Source organism: Parasteatoda tepidariorum, chromosome 6, assembly GCF_043381705.1.
Source record: "Parasteatoda tepidariorum isolate YZ-2023 chromosome 6, CAS_Ptep_4.0, whole genome shotgun sequence".
NCBI lineage: Eukaryota > Metazoa > Arthropoda > Arachnida > Araneae > Theridiidae > Parasteatoda > Parasteatoda tepidariorum.
The window spans coordinates 39501062-39521091 of NC_092209.1; the positions used below are offsets into that span (position 1 = coordinate 39501062).

At 27.2% G+C, this 20030-nt stretch overlaps 1 protein-coding gene and 1 long non-coding RNA gene across 2 annotated transcripts; both read right to left on the minus strand.

The window, feature by feature from the left end:
- Positions 1–4872: 4872 nt before the first annotated feature.
- On the minus strand, positions 4873–10398 carry LOC107450722 (uncharacterized). The gene is made up of 3 exons (XR_001584986.2): positions 10242–10398; positions 7621–7848; positions 4873–5014 (listed from the first exon to the last, which is right to left on the minus strand). It is a non-coding gene; the product is annotated as an uncharacterized lncRNA (long non-coding RNA).
- Positions 10399–15387: 4989 nt separating this feature from the next.
- LOC107450723 (uncharacterized) lies at positions 15388–19678 on the minus strand. Its single transcript, XM_016066595.2, has 3 exons — positions 19531–19678; positions 17399–17796; positions 15388–15493 (listed from the first exon to the last, which is right to left on the minus strand). Exons 1-2 carry the CDS (start codon positions 19540–19542, stop codon positions 17422–17424), a joined length of 387 nt encoding a protein of 128 aa, XP_015922081.1. The 5' UTR covers positions 19543–19678; the 3' UTR covers positions 15388–15493; positions 17399–17421.
- Between the last annotated feature and the right edge of the window lie 352 nt (positions 19679–20030).

The following is a 20030-nucleotide window of genomic DNA, read 5'->3' on the forward strand; positions in this document are numbered from 1 at the left end:
GTTTTTAGTGCATGAATCTGAATTGAACAACCTGATAATGCTCACTCTGGTTATTGTTATCTGGTTGCTCACTACGTGCTCTTGCGCGCCGAATCCAATCAATTAAAAATGAAAACTGTTGCCAGCGCGAGAAAAGAAATATCATCGGTTTTATTGATACATACATACATACGTGCGTATTAGCGTTTTATATAATATAGATGATTTTAGTTGTATTATAAGGATAATTATATTTCAATTTTTAAATATATGCGTACTGTATAAAATACATTTAAATTATTAAATTTGTATCCACTTCGGTTTTGTTAAGCCTAGTTAGAATTCATATGTCTTTTTACTGTATTGTGGGAAAGTTTGATTAAGAAATCAATTTTATTTCAAGAAAAATTTCATATATGAGTTCTAAGTTTATGATTTTCGCTTTATATTACATCGTAAAAGTAAATTCACTGATTCTTATGTATATCAAATCTCACTATAGTTATGAATTTTAGTGTTACTGAAAAACAAAAGTGTTGGTTGCTAATCAACACCAAGTGGTGTAAGAAATATTCTAGGAGTGTCACTTCACCAGGAATTGTCCATGATTCTTGGTGTCGTAGAACACGAATAATACACTACTTCGTAGTAAAGGAGTTGTTACCATTTTCAGTCCTCAGAAACCCGAACATTTTTTGCAGTGCAATAGTTTCTCACTGAGCTTATTTTTTTTGAGAGAGGATAAAGCTGTCAAAGAGTGTTAAAAACTAATTCTGATTCGAAACAGAACGAAAGAGCAAAGAACCCGAAAGCTTCTCAGGATCATAGGATCCATGTGTACCTAAAGAAGGAAAACTCTTTGAGAGATCAAAATTCTGGATTCCTTTTACCTACTTACGTACCTTTTTAAGTTACTACTTTTTTTTAATCTTTTTCAATATCGTACATTTTATGTGAAATACGGTACACACTGCTTTAAAAATTTTATTTTTATCAGTCAGAGTAACAAAAAATGCCATTATTTTTTGTATTCACGCTATTAAAAATTCTGGAGAGTGAACCAGAATATCTCTCAAATTTGCTAATATGAGGCTAAATTGAACCCTATTACGGAATTTTTAAATTCTCTTTTTAAAGTTTGCATCATAATCTTACCATATTGAGACTTAACGTGCCGAAATCATGGAAAGTCATTTTTCTAAAAGTGTATGGCAAGTACAATTAACGAACTAATAAAGTAAAGTAGAAAAAAATTAACCGTACTATGGTAACGACTATTCAGGAAAAAATAAACCACAGATCTATTTTACGAAACCATGAGGTATTTGAACCATTTATTTCGTTATTTTACTGTTTTATTTGGTAACGGTTATCTGGAAATTTTAACTTTCAAAATTATAGTTTTTATTGCCATACATTTAGTAAAAAGTACGAAACTGAAAGGCAAATTTAACCGAATGAATGGTTCTGATGTCATGCTAAAATAACCTAATTTTACCACATTTACCAATTTTTATCACACATTATAAACCATATTTTATAGTTGTTTTACCAAAATATTTTCCAAAGTGTTCTGTAAAAACTCCCGAGCTTTTTGGTGTTCCCATAGAACAAGAAATACGATAAATGTTACCATATTCAGGTAATTTTGACTATACTTTTTTCTCAGTTTAGAGTTGCATCTCAGCCCTTTAATAAGAATTCAATTTCAAACTCTAACTATGATTTACTTATCAAACAATATCTAAAATCACTGGGATATTTAAAACGGAAAAAATTATATGATTCTCTAACTAAGTGAAAAAGAAAACCAAAAGCAATTGCTGTCATAGTTCCCATAGCCAATCTAAAATTCTCACATTATACCCTTCAAAATATCTTTGTCATGCATTTCAATTCATAGTAATATTGCGTAAAATAATTACACAATTCTCTTTACACTTCCAAAATATGTTATATGTTTTGAATTTCGTCAGATATATATTTAATAAGTAGATCAAGAACAAAATCAAACAGAAGCTTATTGTTCTTCAAAACGGAACAGACAAGGGAGTTCGAAGCGCTTCAGAGATGTTGGGCAAGATTTATTAACGTCTTCAAAATGATATTTTCAAAACAGGCACGCCCAACAAAAAATAGTTAAGGAACCAACAAGACTCCGAGTGCCACTCGCTTACCACATAATTATATTTATTAGTTTTCGTAAATGAATGTTTTCTAGCAAAAAATCATAATAATTTGGGTACAATCGGCATAAGTAATTTGGGTCTATTTTTATTTGGTTATTTAGATATTTGCAGCGAAGTTTTACAGGCTTACAATGAAAATAATTCCAATTTATTTCCTCTAATTGTATTAACGTATTAGTTAGTTTTGAAACTATTTAAAAAATATAAATATTAGTAATGTATCAAACTTGCTTCAAAACGATGAACACTCGAGTTATTGCTGATAAGATGAAATGTAACATTTAATTCGATGGTAAATGTGCCTCATATTAAAGCTCAATGAATCAAATTTTCAAATTAAAACTAAACTTTTAACCATAGCTATAATTTATGCCAGTTATTTTACCCTACACAGTCAAAATTCGGAATCAAATAATGGTAAAATGTACTGTCATTCAGGGTACCGGTACTGTTTGTCGTACTGTTTTACCGGATCATGCTAAGGAACGAAAAATCTGATATACCGTAGTTTTTACAGTAAAAGTTACTGTAAAATCACTGAATCAATCTAAATTAATAAATGTAATTCTAAAAATTACGGTGTAATATTTTATGGTAAAAATGGATTTTACGGTAAAGTGGATTTTGCGAATAATGCATCCAAAAAGCCGGTACTTTATACCTTAATTTGATCCGATTTTTTTTGCTGGTTAGATTATCATTATTCTCATTTAATGTTGAGTATTGAGTATAGTTAAGTGCGGCAAGCTCTCTGCTTATCGCTTATCATTTAATAATGTTTTCCATGCAAAAATTCAAAACACATAACGTTTTAGTAAACGCAAACATTTTATGCTCATGTGTGCCAGTAATTCTATAACATATATAATAATTCTTCTACATTTTGTTTTAAACACTTTTTCTTCACAATAATGACGAGAATAGTTTCATTATGCTTACTAAAATTGTTCTGTAAACAAACAAGCGTACTAATGAACAATAAGCTTCATGTATCATAAAAAAAATTATGATATTTCAAGTAAGATAGTGATCTTTGTGCTATGCATTACGCATTTGGATGTTTTAAATGAAAATGATCTTGATTTTCAGGAAGGATGTTACTTAAACATTAATTTATGCAGAAATATATTATTTATGTAAAAATATATTATTTTTAAGAAAACAGAAATTAATAGAATGAAGTAAAGTTGTAATTATTACACTAAGAAAAAAAGTACGGTTAAGGCTACAAGAATATGGTAAAATTTACTGTATTTCTGCCTCCATGGGAATACCAAATAACTTGGTAAATTTTACCGAAACGTTTAGGTAAAAGTAACAATAAAATATGGTTTTATAACGTTGATAAAATTTGTTAAATTTTGGAAAATTTTTTGTAATTTTATCATGATACCTTAGAGCATGGCAAAAAAAAAAATGGTTTATTCGGTAAAATTTACTTTTTAGTATCTTTTACTAAACGTGTGGTAATGAGAACCATAATTTTGGAAACCAGTATTTCCGGTAAACCGTTACGGTATAAAAAAAATTATCAACTGAATGATTTAAATACCGATTATTTTGATTTTTATTACCTAATTATGTTCTTCTTTTTTTATTTTTTTAGACCTGAAATGTCATTACAGTGCAGTAATGTTGCCAGAATTTTTTTCTTTGTGTATTTAAACATCCGATTTCTAAAACCATAGAATTTCTCATTTTTGCGTATAAATACAAAAATATTTTTATTTCCAGAAAAACATTCGAATTTTATTTCTTTATCAATTCGAGAATAAGTCATTATAATTTAAAGACAATTTTTCTACAGTTTTATTTAACTAATTATGATCCCTTTTAAGTCCCCTGAAATTTCCAATAATATCATTTCTTTTAAGTTTAGATGCATTAAAATTATGTTTTATTACATAATACGCAGCAAAATCGAATAAAAAGAATCTTATCAAACAATTTTAAAATTCGGTGTCGGAAGTCATTCGAGTACCTTAAAATTAAATTTCTGAATTTTATTCCATTATGGTATAGGAATAATAAATATTAGTAAATAATTTTTGTTGTATTTTTTTTTTACTTTTTGAAGTAGTTATTGCACTATCAGTTTCATTTATTTTTATTTTTTTTAATAATAATTCATTTTATGTGATTTTTAAGTCTGAAAATTATTATTTCAATAAACATTTCTTTTTTCATAAATTTGTAAGCTGAAATGTTATCAAAATCTATTTTTATTTACAGTGAATAAGCTGAAATTAAAAAAAATAAAGTCAGCTGATAGTTCAATGGAACTAAGACAGATGACAAAGACTTATTGGACTTACTTTTCAGCTTCATCCGATAAGAAGCTTATTTTTTATGCTTTTAATCAAGCCTAGAGACAGACTGAACTTAACAATTTGTTAGTTTCGATAACGTTTTTATTTTACTTTAAAAATGATATTCCTCCCCCAGTAAGAGTTCAAAATTATAAAAATAATGTACATATAAGTAAGAGCGGAAATTGCGGATTAAAATTTTGTTATCCTTATATTTTCAATTTGCCTTGCTTTCCTTGCCTTCCCCTTTAAAATAGAATGAACAAATTCAAAAAGTCAAATGATGCAAGTAAAATTAGCGGGTTTTTCTACCGATTTGTAGAAGCTTTCGATTTAATTCAAATGCTATTCACTATTAATTAGAATCCTTTAAACATTTTAAATTCGAAAAATACTTATTTCTGAATTCGAAAGAAAAGCTTTATTTATAGTATTAACAAATATACATATCTTCAATAAAAGTAGAAAACAATATCATTTTATCCTTCAAACGCCATGATTCTTCATCTTTAAAATTATTTCAAATATGTTGTTGACCTGAAAGAAATATATATACAAAAGAAATAATAACACTGGTCAAAACTTATTTTTTTATATTTTGTTATATGCGTTTTTTAACAGGTCTTAGATACTTTTGTATCTCTGATTTCAAATATGCAATAGGTTTAACTGTCTATGCTCCAGTTTTAATTCCTAAAAAATAACACTTTAATCTATTTTTTTTTGTCAAAATGTAGAAACTAAAAACGTTGTATATAATAAGGGGTGGCGTAAATGATGCGACAAACTTCACTAGGAGTCAGGACACATCATTAGGATTAAAGTTGTGTAGAAACCCATCCCTTGAAAGGTCGTCATACGCCGCTAGGAGAGCAAACCTATTATGACTTGTTCAGAACCATAAGAAGAAACAATTTATGATAAATATTTGCTTCTAACGGCGTATGATGACATCTCCGGGCTTATTTTTCCATGCAATCTTAACTCTTAACTGCCCTAGAAGTTTGTCGCAACATTTATGCGACCCCTTGACATATATAACGTTTTGAAACTTGTACATTTTGACAAAAAAATAGACTAAAAATGTTATTAAGAAAATATGTAGCTTTAGGAGCAAAACTGATTTCAGGTTTGATATCTCCATAACCCGATTAGGTAATATCAAGTAATAAAGTTAGACAGGTTGATTAGTTGCTGCAAAGAAATTTGTTCTCTGTGTATTTTATAAATTAATTTACAATACTATGAAATATCAACATAACACCAAAATTGAGAAATCAAATTATACATAAATATGACACGGAAACTACAGGACGCTAATTTTTTCAATGTTTGTATGATGTTTAAAAAAACAAATCAATTAATAAAATACCCCTTGTATGCAGCTAGTATCTGGTTGAAGTAAAGATAACAAACGGCCACAGTATACGAATCAACTTGTGTCCGTAAATGGAAAGTGAGTGAATTACATTAAAATTCCTTATTAAAAATTGTTGTATTTCGCACGATTAAGATGCCCACTAAATATAATAATAAAGCTAACTGGCTGTTTTATTTTTCTACATCTATTTTGAAAATTGTTATCGTTTCGCAATAACTTTTTTTTTACGAATTTGCTGATTTTACTGAAAATAGAAGCTCTGGGTTAAAAGAAATGATTGAATTTTAATTTCCTTCTTCGATAATTTTCACATCTAAAGAATTAAGATTTAGCTTGTTATATGTTTGTATTACTGCAGAAGATTTTAAAGTAATTAACTTTGATAGCAAAAAGGCAAATAAAAGATAAAAAAAAAACGCATATTAAGTGCTTATTAATCTTAGTGTAAAAGGAATTCAAATTTTCAAGTACACTGCACAGTAAAGAAATTTGGTATATTTAATTTCCACCATTTTTGGTGTTGAGGTAACACCATTTTTGATACTAAAATTTTTATTAGTCTCATTTTTTACTTACTGTTTCGCTGTTTTAGTTTTATTTACACATTTCCCCATTTTTTGTTTGTTTATTTACTGAAAACACATTATGCATTAGAATCCATTTATGACTTCATAGCAAAAACATTTTGTTTAAAAAGCAAGCACATTTTTAGTAACATATTCGCACTCATTGTTTCAAAAATGTTTTATTGTTAATGTTTCATTGTTTTAATGTTATTTTGTTAATTTAACATAATTTTCTGCATGATAGCTACCGTTCTTTACTTAAAATTGCACTTAGTTTATCTCAATATCAAAAATAGAGGCAACTGTATACCAAAATGTATTACAGTCAAGGTACATACGTTCAAAATCAGTACTTTTTGTATAGGTATAAAATGCATATAATTAACGGATAAATCAATTTACCTCTTTTAATATTAAAACAATCAATTAATTATTATAACTATTTGAAATGTGTTTATCGATTTTAATTATTTTAACTTTTAATTAAGAAAATTGATATTTGACATATCATGCATTTCAAAAAGTATGTTTTTCCGTTCCTTTTTTTACGTTTACTTATACTATATTCTTTATTATTATTACTTTTATATATAATTTTAAATTAATCTTAACTCATAGGCGCTTAGCATTCCCTATTAACGTTAACTCAGTTCATCAAATTTTCAGACGGAACAGCAAAAATATTAAGTAAGGCAAGGGTCAGAATTTGAAGAATTTAAGCTTATATTGAAATGGCCATTAATTGCAAATCATTATACATTTTCTAACGAGATTTTGGTAGATATGACCAGGTTACTTTACCTAGAAAAAGTTTGGAAATTTCGTTAGTTGAAGCATCCAAAAACTAAATATTTTGATTTAAAAAGTTTAATTCATTTTGTTTGCCCAAATCCGAATTTCGTTTCATCAGTGAAATATCGAGCTATAATGTACCTATATCTAAGAAAAGTTCAAGATTTTATACTTTTAAGCTTTTGGACGGGATTTTAACGTGCAATAATTCAGATGAAGATGAAGAATTCAGATGATTTAGTATAATGCAACTATTTATTTTTAATGGTGTTTTATTAAACAATGATTTAGATAAATAGTTATGATAAATAAAGAAAATTATTTAAATTATAAATCATTCCATCGTTATGCATAAAATAGTATTTTAAAACAATTATTTTACTTAGTAAAAATTAATTACTTACATTTGATTAATATCTTTTCTTCCTATCTTTATTTTTCCTATCCAAATAAAATCTAAAGAACTCTAAGCGTCCAATTCTTCCGTTTCCATATCGTTTAAGAATAGTATCTTTCTTCTCATTGGAAGCTTCTGGAACTTTTCCTTTCGTTTTATTCAACCCTCCGAGAGCATCGCTTTTTTCATATGGTATGGCATATGCAGAAACCAAGAAAAAGATTAGGCAAAAAACCTATAACAAATTTCGAAAATATTACATCTTTGGGTAAACGAGTTTTATAAGAGAGTGAGAAAAGTTTTAGTTCTCGAATCTAATATGAAAAAATATGCATAAATAAGCTGATTAATTGATTAATAAGTACATAAATAAATAAAAATCTATTAACCTTCCAACCACTTAAATTAATTGTAGACATTGTTTTTCTTTTTTAAAGCACTATTATTTATTTACCGGCCTGCGAAACCTCGAATTATAGCATTCGGTATTGTTGGAGAAATACGACGACATGAATCTCTAATGTAAAGAAGCATTTGATGTTTCAATAATCAAATTTTAACACGACATTTAGCTTTTGCACCTGAAGGATTAACATCTTCCAAAAATATGGAATATTAAAATATCTCTTGATTAAGATTTAATGCATTCTTGATAAAGATTTTCTTAATAAGATTTAATGCAATTTTCTTGATATCTAAAAGTTAGTTTCTTTTTACGTTACTCCAAGTTACAGAATTGCAGTATTTATAATTCTTCTAATAATTTTAAAATACCAGTTTCCAGGGTTTTAATCGATTCTGAAAAAATTCGAAAAGTTACTTAAAATTTAAAAAAAAATTAAACATTGTTTTTATTTCCGAATTTCTAGCATTTATGATTCTGACTATTCTAAACGGTATATATCTTAGAATGGTTTTAGATAAAATATAATTTCACGCGGAAACTATAGAATATTTTTGATGCGTTTCTAAATTTCAATATATCATCCTTAAGATACAAAACTTTCAATTTACTGATTGCAAAAAGAAAAAAAAATGAATCACCCAGAATAACTTTTGATCTAATGATATGATTTTTGCGTACTAGGACTTAATGTTAATGGTTCGAAAGGTTGACCTCAAATATGCTAAATAATTATGACAGATGTTACGAAATCAGACACGAAAACGTGCTTTCTCTGAATAAACATATATTTTTTTTGACGGATTCGGATTTCTGACCCCCAAAATATAGGGGGTTGCAACAATCTAGGAAATATGGCTGCAATAATTTAGTCAGGAGAGGGATCTAAAATTTGAACCCCTTAATATTAATTTGACTTTTTGCGTATTTAACCATATCTCTAAAACTTTTTAAGTGAATTTAAAAATAATCGCTTCTCCAATGATAATTCCATGCAAAAAATAATTTTTAATGTTTATTTATTATTTTTTTTATAATTTTATTTAATAATTGTCAAAATAATTTCAGCTGCGAGGTGCACAAATTTTTATATCATTTTAAATAATGTGATTTTATATAGAAAAATACAAAATTTGACCGAAATAGATCGAATAGTTCCTGAGAAATCGAATTTTAAAAAAGTCAGTTATTTAAAATTCGTAATAATGCATTTGCGGTTTCGTTTGACTGACACAATAAGTTTGCCTGGTTAATTATTATTCCTACAAAGCAGAAATGATATAATGCCAAAATAGTTTTTGAATAAATACATGCATAAACCTTTACAAAAAAATTAATAATTTAACATCAGCAACTAATTTTGCAACATTACAATGACTTTTATTGCAAATCTTGTTAGTAAATTTTTCTTGTAAGTTAAGGTTCACTTACGCAATATTTTTTTCCTGATGATGTGTATCATTTTTAAGAGAAAAACCTTGTAACCAAAATAAAGTAAAATTTACCGTATTTTGAGCTCTATTGGGACGCCGAAAAGCTGGGTAATTTTAGGTTCTTTGCTAATGATTTCGGTAAAACTAATAGTGAAATAACGTTAAATAATACGCGTTATTTTGTGATTTTGTCCTGAAGCCTTAGATCATGGAATAATTACCATCTATTCGGTTAAATTTATTTTTCAGTTGGGTATTTTTCATTAAATGAGTGGTAATAAGAACGTCAACTTTGAAAACCAATAGTTACTCTTATACCATTACCATGTATGACCGAAAAAACTACCAAATAAATGGTTATAATACCGTATACTTTTGTTTTATTACGAGAGTTGCGTTTTCAATTTTTTTTTACCATACAGTATGGTAATTCTAACAAAATTTTTTTTCTCCGTGTATATTCAATCTCGATATAAAAAGGCTGTTTATGTAAACTTAACGCGAACTTCATTGCGCGTATACTAGCATAATGAAATTTAACATTGTTTCAAGTTTGCGCGGTTTATTTACCGATCATTTTTAACCTTGTTCAGGTTTTGTGATTAAAGGTTATTGCAACATTATAATCAACCTTTCAATGCTATCTGGTTTCAAGTCACTTGCACAGCATAACCAGTACTTTAATATGAAAGTAGCATGATTTCAATATCCTGATTTCAAATATTTTGCTGGAAATTTAATTTATACATTTAAATAAATAAATTCAAAACCAGATTGACACCCAATACTTACGAAAAGCTTCATTTTTCTAAAGTAAAGCGACGATTGCTTTTATGATGAACAGGACTATTGAGCCTAAAATACTCATGTTAAAAATGTTATAAATGTCTTTTCCTAAAACATATTTATAAAGGTTCAACAACAATGGCATTTATGCATTACGGCACGTGTTACCATTGTTTGCTGCGCTGTTTCAGCAAATAGCTGTCTGCATGAGAAATCTCTTTCTGGAATTTCGTATTTATATCAGATAGCAAGTTGAAGCAATTCTAGTCGCTTCAGCAACTTTTTTAATTCATGTAAATTCTCTTTTATTGTCTGATGAAAACATTTAAAAATAGAAAAAAGGCACTAGTATTTTAAATTTTATCGTATTAAATCTATTTACCTTACTTATAAGAATTTTTTGGTAATTAACAATAATGTTGGTAAGAACAACTATAAAATATGGCTTTATGATATGTCATAAGATTTTTAAATTTTTTTTTAAAATTTGATAACTTCATCATGATACTTTAAGCAATAGCTTAAAAACCATTTATTTGGTATAAATTTACTTTTCAGTTTTGTATTTGTTGCTAAATGTGTGGTAATAAGAACTGAAATTTTGAGAACCATAATTTCCGGTAAACCGTAATAATAATGAATGGTAAAATTACCAAACAAATGGTTTTAACGCCGTATATTTTGGTTTAATTACCAGAATTATGGTTACTTTTACCAGTAACATCCTTACCATACAAGTATAGTATTTTTCGCCAGAATGTAATAAACAAAAATAATTACCTGGAAATATTTTTTTACGTCTAAATAAAAGGTATTTACTTGTAACATTTATTTATCATTCTTTCTTAATAAGTTTTGGAACATGGTTACTATTCTAAAATAAAGTCTTAAAACTGAACGCCGTGTTTCTTCATTGTGAAATAATCTAATGATTCGTATGTGATGATATATTGCGTAATAGAGCAATTAATTACTATATTATGCATTATATTTAATCAGTATTTAAACTTATAATTTTTTTTTAAAATTATTAAACGGTAAATGCTTAAATATGCATTTACCGTGTATTATATTAAATTTTCATTGCAAGCTTTATGCAAAATTATTCATTTAACCTATGTAACTAAAATAATACTAAGTTATAAAACATTATTAGGAATGAACTTTTTGCACTACTGTGATCTTTGACGAAAAGCAGACCCATCAGTTTTTCTTAATTAAAAGAATATTGAATAAAAATTAAAAAAAACATGTTTATGAATGAAGTAAAGAGGAAAATGATAAGGTTTAATTTTTTCCCCTAAGATTCATAAGCTTATTCTAAGAGACTATATCTGTGTAATAAAGTAAAAAAACGGGAACTTTAATTGAATAATTTTCATTTGAAATTTAAATATCTTTAATTAAATAATTTGAGTTTCGCTTAGCGCAATATTTTGTAAATGCCTCTAACATCACTCTTAAAATTTGACACTATCTAATGTAAGATTATTTATTTAAAAATCTCAATTTTATTATTTTTTGAAATAAAGCACTATAAAGACGTTTTAATAAAATTAGTTCGTATTTAAAATATCTAATAAAACTTGAGTTTCGATTAGCGCAATATTTCGTAAATGCATTTAACATTACTCATAAAATTTGACATTATCTAATGCAAGATTATTTATTTCAAGAAAGCAAATGCAAATTTTTCATTAAAAAATGAAAGTTTAATGCAAGTCATGATAGAGGTAATCAATCTTAATAAAATCAATGTTAATTTTATTAAGTTTTAAATTAAAATGCTTTCTTAAAAGTCAAAAACGAGTCCAAAATGGGATACTCTGATTTTTTCTTACTTTTACAACATTTACAATTCCTAAATCAAATTTTAGTGTATTTTGTGAATGTTAAATGAATTAGAATGATTATTATCTCCTTTGATCAATAGCTTGCTTCGAACTCGTAGTTCAAGACCACTGCAAGGTATAGATAACTTAACTATATCGGATTACAAGATTTGACTCATGATGTTAGACAATCCCCAACAATTGTTTACGCGATTTTAAATATCTTAAATCCCTATATGAAGCCAGTGCGACACTATTTAAATTCATACAAAAGTTAAACATCTTATAGGATGCTAGACACTCCTAAAGACTAATTAAATAAATAAAAAAAAAGTGTTTGAAATTATTTTTTACGAAGCATCCCTTGATTAAGAGACATAATCCATAACAATCCTTGATTAAGTGACAAACAAAACAGTTGGAATTTGACATTGAAATAAGAATCGATGCTTGATTATATCATTATGAATTGGATTATGAGTTTTATTATTACATTTTTATTGTGAATCATATTATTATTATTATCATTATAAATTATAAAAAGGTAGAGAAGAGATAAGTAAGAATTTTAATTTGACAGCAAAATAACAGCCGATGTTTAAAAAAATATATGTAAATTTAAAATCACAGTTTTCACATTTTATAAAATATTTTTACAGTTCATTTTTGCCATCGGATTTTTTATTTTACCTGTTTGAGTCTCCTACAAGAATTGAAAAAAAGGAGCAATTAATAAAAAATTGTGTTTTAAGGCTTTCTTTAATATGCTACTTTCTTTTAACATTTATTAGCGTTACATATACATACGTTACAGATACATACATACATATACATACATTAGCGTTACATATACATACTTTTAAAAAGTATCAATAGACCCAACATTTTGTATGACTCAAGTTTTTTCCAATTAAAATAGACTTAATACTCGAAATTGCGATGTAATAGACATGTAATATACGTATATGATATCGATGTAATATTACCACTGTGGCTAAAAATTGTTCTTTTTGAAAAATTCCATGTCAATATACAACCTAGCGTGATACATAATTCTGCACTTGTCGCAAACCTGTAATTTTTATGAATTGTAAACGCATGGTATTGTCTAATTTAGGCGTATATAAAAATCCATTATTTTTCGTAAATCGTCTCGTTATTTTATTTGAAAGCGACTTTTAAATTACTCTTTATACATGAGTTGCTAAAATTAAATGAAAAGTAGATTAGAAAACTGGGTGATAACTTATAAAGTACAGTAATAGTAGTATTCAATGTATTCTGTTTTTTTAAAAAAAAGGTTTGAGGAGTTCACCGGAGACTGTGAGTAACTGATTAATCAGTTCAATTGAGTGCATTTAAAATTAACCCCTTCCTTCTCGCTCCCGTGAAAATGACGGGGTGAGGTTTCGCCCTCTATTTCTCGCTCCCGTCATATTTCCGGGCTGGAGTGTTCAGTAGTAACGGGCCAATAAGAATAAAACTAATTCATCTCTTTTGCCCGGAAAACATTTTATTTCTCATTTTACACAACAGATGGCAGTACCAGGATATTTTAAAGGTAATTGTAGATAGTTAGTTTATTTTAAACTAGATGTCAGCACAAGATGTTTGGATGTCAGAAAAAAAATTGGCACTTTTATGACCGTTTTCTTGAAAACTAACCGATCGTTAAGGGGTTAAGTCATGCAAATAATTAGAATTAGTTTTGAACTGTATAACACACACGCAGTGATACGTATTTTCGTCGGGAATGTGATTGCATGGTATTTTTTATTCAGAAAAAGTGCTCTACAGATGCCTTGAGTATTAACTCTTTAATTACCACTTATTAAATTCACCAACAACAATAAAGAATTCGTTGGATATTATTTTGTTTGCTAGCTTTGGGTTTCGAAATAACCGATTTTGAGGTGCGAGCTTTACGTAAACTTTACACCTTTTATTTTTAACCGTTTGCATTAGACGATGTTCTACATGAACAAATAACCATTTGGCTTCGTATTATGCTAACCTTCTGTCACTAAAAATCTCTCTGGAAGAATCTACCGGTTATGTGTAGATGCATAACTTGTTTATACCAAGTGTATGCATAAACTCTTTTAACTGTTTTTTAAACATTGAACTATTTTATACATTTAAATCAAATGGAAAAAATCAAACTTTAACGTGGCCATAATTTAAAAAATTTTGAACTAAATGCAGTCAGAAACATAAGTTTCTAACTTGTCTTTAAATATTTTACTTCTACATCTAATATTTTTTTTAATAAGAAAAGATCATAAAATGTTGGAATTTTTAGCTTTTTCTCAAAAAAATTCGCCACAACAACTGAACGTTGACGCTGCTATCGCCGCTGTATTTCTTTGCTATTAAGCATATCCATTTTTAACTTGGTATATCCTTTTTATAGAAATAATATACACTATACTTCAGTTGGAATGAATAACACAAAACCTGTTTCGAGAAATTCAAAAAATTACGTATACGGAAAAGATATACAATAATAAATGAGCAATTTAATAATTTTTTTAAAATTTTTATTTATTCGCTATTAGCATTATTTCTTATTTGCTTCCCCGTCTTTTCTGCTTTTATAAGGTGATACAAATGATCTTAATTTTAAAAATCTTTTCTTTAGGGTTACTTTATAGAAGTGTTAGAACAAGCGTTAAATTTTACTATGTTATCAATTTCTTTCCTATTTCATCCAAAAGCTTTTTATCCCTGTATTAAAATAATAAATTAATTAATAAATGATTATTAATTAATATATGATTATTCACTATTAGTCAACAATACATGATTATTAATTAATAAGTGATTTATAGCAGTGTACGTGTCAAAATTCCTTATATTCTCTTTGACGTCAAATCCAAGAAGAATGAAATGCGTCTTTTTATCATAAAATTGTTATTTATAGTAATGAAAACTATTTCTAAAGTTCTAATCTTTCTTAAATCTTATTAATAATCAAGCTTTATGGCAAACATAAGGTTGGAATTTTATACTAATTTTCAAAAATTAAGTATAAGTATAGAAAAAATTGTGAGCTTGATGCTTACAATTGCTGTTCTGCACTGAACCATAATTATAATTATTATAATTATGGTTTATAAACCGTAATCACAATCATTATAATTGCATAGTAGTGAATGCTAGTGTTTTTTTTAATCTAATCTTAAAATTAACACTATTGTTAATGGATTGTGGATAATGTATAGAAATGATTCTATGGTAAATCATCCTGAAAATTAATAAACAGAGTATGATAATAATTGAATAATTCAGCACAATTTTTCTGAAGAAATAAACGAAAATTAGATTTCAACTTTTTTATTTAAATAAAAATTATGAAGGACAATAATTGAATTCATTCATCACATTCATACTCAGTTTCTTCAAACGACATTAGGACCACGTCACCTAAAACAAAACAAAAATGAGTGTAAGGTAATTGATGAAAGAATTTTAAAGCAATAAAACACACTAGAGGAGTCAATTTTAGAATATTTACTTAACAAAGTATATATTATATACCATCGAGTCAAAATAGTCAGAAATTCTGTTAAATGGCATCTATTCGATCACATGCTGTTTGCATTGTATTGAAAAGAAAAGAAATGCACCAAAATTTAGGTAATTATCATCAAATTGAAGATGTTTAATAATATTTTACTTCTCCGATTTCATCTAAAGGGCGGCAAAACTGTTTGCGAGAACAATTTTTTTAATCGTTTTGATCCCTAATGTTTCAAAAATTTGCTGCATCCTTAAATTACACCTTTAAAGTGAACGATGACACGATGCAATTAAAATCATCTTAAAATTTATTGCCTCTTAGTAATTTCATTTTTACTACCTAAACTATTACACTAGATAAGACAATAGATAAGATAGACGATTATTCTTCTTTTCCAGGAAGATACATTTGAAATATCACGTAATAAATTGAAATTTACATAGAATTTGAACTGGTTTTTAAACGAACGCTCGACACAGAAAAAATTTCATTGCAGTTAATTTTAATTTTTTTCTTATAATTAAATATGTTCTCTTTCCTAATTTATAGGGCATAGAAAAAATTTGTTTGATTTTTCCACTAGCAATTGAATTAAAATAAAATTGAAAATATTGTTCTCTTTCCAAGAGAACAAATGCCTGCTACTTATTACCTAAAATTTATGTTTATTAACAAAAATTATGTTGCTTATTACCAAAATATTATCTCTTTCATTACCTAAAAAAGAGAATTAAATAATTTAAGTTTTTAAAGCAACAAAAGCTTAAAATTTAAATTAAGACAGTTAGTTCAAAAAACTAATCTTTAAATGTGTGATTTCTTTTAAAACAATAATAAAAGAGATTTTTCCCCCTTCATATAAAATTATTGTTTTTGAATAAAGTATATTAAGGTAGTTTGTGGGTCATTAATCAAACAAGAAATTTTAAATTGAAAGCAATTTCTAAAATATTTCACAATTTTCACAATATATTATTCTAGTTTTAATAGTTTGACATTTCATTTTTATTCCTATAAAGCATAATTTATAATCGAAAAGTTGTTTTAAAATGCCCTTATTTTTCAACAATGAATGTTTAGATTTCTTTTAAAAAAATATTTACTGTTACTTTGAAGTATTATTTCTAAATGAAATATTTAAGAGAACATATCAGCGTTATAAATTGAGGATTACAAATTTTAAGATCTTTCTGAAAGAAAATATTATTTCATTGTTTCTCATATTATGTCATTTTTTGTTGGTCGTGGTAAGAATGCTTACCATCAACTTGATTAATTTTTATTAGTCAATGGAAAGCTATTTACCCGTCTATTTGTCTGCAAAGTCATCTGTTGAAAATGTCCGAAAATGGAAAAAAAGTATCAATGAAGAGGGCTTTTTTTACACAATGTGTAAAAAGGTTAGCGCGGAGTGAAGAAAAGAGTCATACACTTGGGAGCTATTTTTTTCTGTGCGTTATACTTTCTTTTATTTCATCGCTTATTTGTCTTTATAAGCGCAGTATTTATAAATTTAATTATAAGTACAGAACAGCCACTTCTTAACAGGCACTTTTCTACAATGTGCAAAATTAGTAATCTCGCCTTTCTACCAATAACTGTTCTTAAATCGTAAATAAATTTTTGGTAATAAGCTAAATGAATTGCACGATAGAAATCAATCTCAATCAGAAAAATATTTTAACTCAAAATTAATACAAAAAGGTGGTTCTATGAAGATATAAAAGACATATACTTAAATAGTGCCATTAATTGAAAATTTCATAGCGTTTCATTTTAATCTCAATTTAACAAGTGAGTTAACTTACGTTTTAGATTCATTTTTGTTTGCTCATACTGTTGCTCTGCTGACTGTTCCAACTTTAGCACCTCCTAAGGAAGTGCTGAAGACATTTTCTCCAAGTCCACCATAGGGGAAGCCACCAAAAGGTAGTCCTCTATAAGGGAATCCTAAATAAGGGAATCCGAAGGGGAATCCAAAAGGAAATCCAAATCCTGGAAGCCCTGGACCATATCCTTGTCCAACACTTCTGTCAACAATTCCTACGGGAGCATTACCAAGAGATGCAGCAAATGTAGAAGATGCCGGGCCAGGAAGTACGGGAAATTGACCAATTGGTAGAGATGGAAGTAGCTGGCGTACTGGTCGTATTGCTGAACCATATCGTTGAGCAATGGCGACAGCCAGCACAGAGAAAAGGAAGACCTGTAAAGAATATATTTTAATCTCTAGCAATTAACTACAATTTTGTTTAAAAAATAAATTTCAAGAAATTAGTGGGAAAGAAAAGGAATTAAGATAAATGAAAAATTTCTTGCATTTACGTGCAAAGAGTAGTGGTTTGTAATTGCCTAGCTAAACGTCTGGCATCCAGCCGATTGATATAATTGCTGACTATTTAGTATTTTAAAACTTTAAATCCATCACTATGTTGCTTTTATTATGAAATTAAATTTTGCAAAAGATAAATATTATTCTGAAGCAAAATGCTCTGTAAGAATTAACTTTATAAGAATATACTTTATAAGAATATTAAAACAAATTTTATAATGATGTTTTTGGGTCATTAAAATTTAAATATTCCTCAAATTCATAAAAATTTTAGTTTATGCCTGATAAAGAGTAAATTTTTTACAAAAGAAGAATTTCAGCATATGAGTTAAAAGTATGGATTTAGATGTCTATGAATATCTATCTTCCTAAATTTATTTTTATCTAAATTATCTTTTTTGACGACCCCCTTCCCCAGTGGCTACATATTTTTCCAGGGGCGTTTTATCGAAGAGTAAACATGGGACATTTACAAACCTCTAACGCCACTGAACTTCAGACTATCAAATATGTTAGGATTTTAAAAAAATCGAATGAAGTTATAGATTTCAGAAAACACGAAAAAATCGGATATATTTTAAATCAAGGTTGCCCTATCTCCAGAAAAATACATACTTGCAAGCAAACAAAATTAAAATTCCTGGCAATAAGGAATCGAACAGAGCTAAAATTTTCCTAAATGTTACTGGTGCACATAATACAGTTTTTGAGTCTTTTTAAAGTCTTTTGAATAAGAGTATTTGACAATTTTTTTAAAAAAATTAACTATAAATATATGCAACTTAAGATATTAATTAGTACTAGAAATCATTTAATACTCATTAAATGATTTCTAGTACTAATTAATATCTTAAGTTGCCTAACACAACACATAATAGCGGTATTTAGATATTCAAGCATGATAGTCAAACACATAATAGCGGTATTTAGATATTCAAGCATGATGTTGTTTAAGATAAATAAATAGCTACAATTTTTCAATGTAATCAAATTTTCTAAATACAATTTAAACACTGTCAGTCCTCTCAGATCTATATAGCACAAGTAATATTAAATATATGTTTTATGTCACTTAAACATTTTCCTTAGTTATGAAAAAGTCAATTAATTTTCCAGTTATTAACTTAGAAATTACTTCCAATAATTCATCTTAAATTAAATCCATTTAACTGTTTTTTTAATGTATAAAACACTAGTTTTCCAATTTAGATTAAAATACGAATTGTTACACAATAAATGTTGTGATGCACCTGATTTTATTTCAAAGTAAAACTTTAAAAGGCTGTAAAAAACTGTTTTAAATAATTGGCATTTTTTAAAAACTGTTTGCTGTTAAATTGGTATTTCTTTTTTTTAGTATAAAACATTTTTGGAAAAAAATAGAGAAAAATCAAGAAAATTGTGTGCTAAATATTACTGAAAATTTAAAAGATCATTTTGCCATACTGGAAAATATGATTGCAATTTTCTCATAATTTTAGTAAACGTTTTTTGTTATGAAACATAAAGGGAATATTAAAACCACTATTTACATTGATGGAATAGCTTATTAACGCTAACTGAATATTCATGTAATATTAATAACATAAATGAGATATTTACACTTACCAAAACTTTCATGATTAAAAAGGTTAGAAGAGATTGAGCTGTAACACTGAGCAAATGGAGATGATGTGACGCTTTCGAATCGATGGACACTGTTTATAAATGCTTCAGTTTCGAAATTTCAATAAAAAAATATTTGTCTGCAACCTGGGTAGACTTTTGTAAAAAAGGAATTTCGATTTGTTAATAGTCAACATAATATTAAATTGACAATAGAGGACAATGATTTATGGAGATATTCACTTCACATAGGATTAATTTACATTTGTTTAATTTAAATTAAGGATTTCCCCATTTTTGGGATAACTATTGGTTACTTATAAAACAAATATTACTGATTTATTGTCTTTATGCTAATGATAAAATATTACAATGTAAGGTTTTCGAAGTATGTTAATATAGAATAAAACTTTATTTTTAAATTCGTAGCTCTTGACAAAATTTTTAATTATAAGAAAATGCATAAAATTAATTGATTTATTAGATAAATTAATTAAATCTAA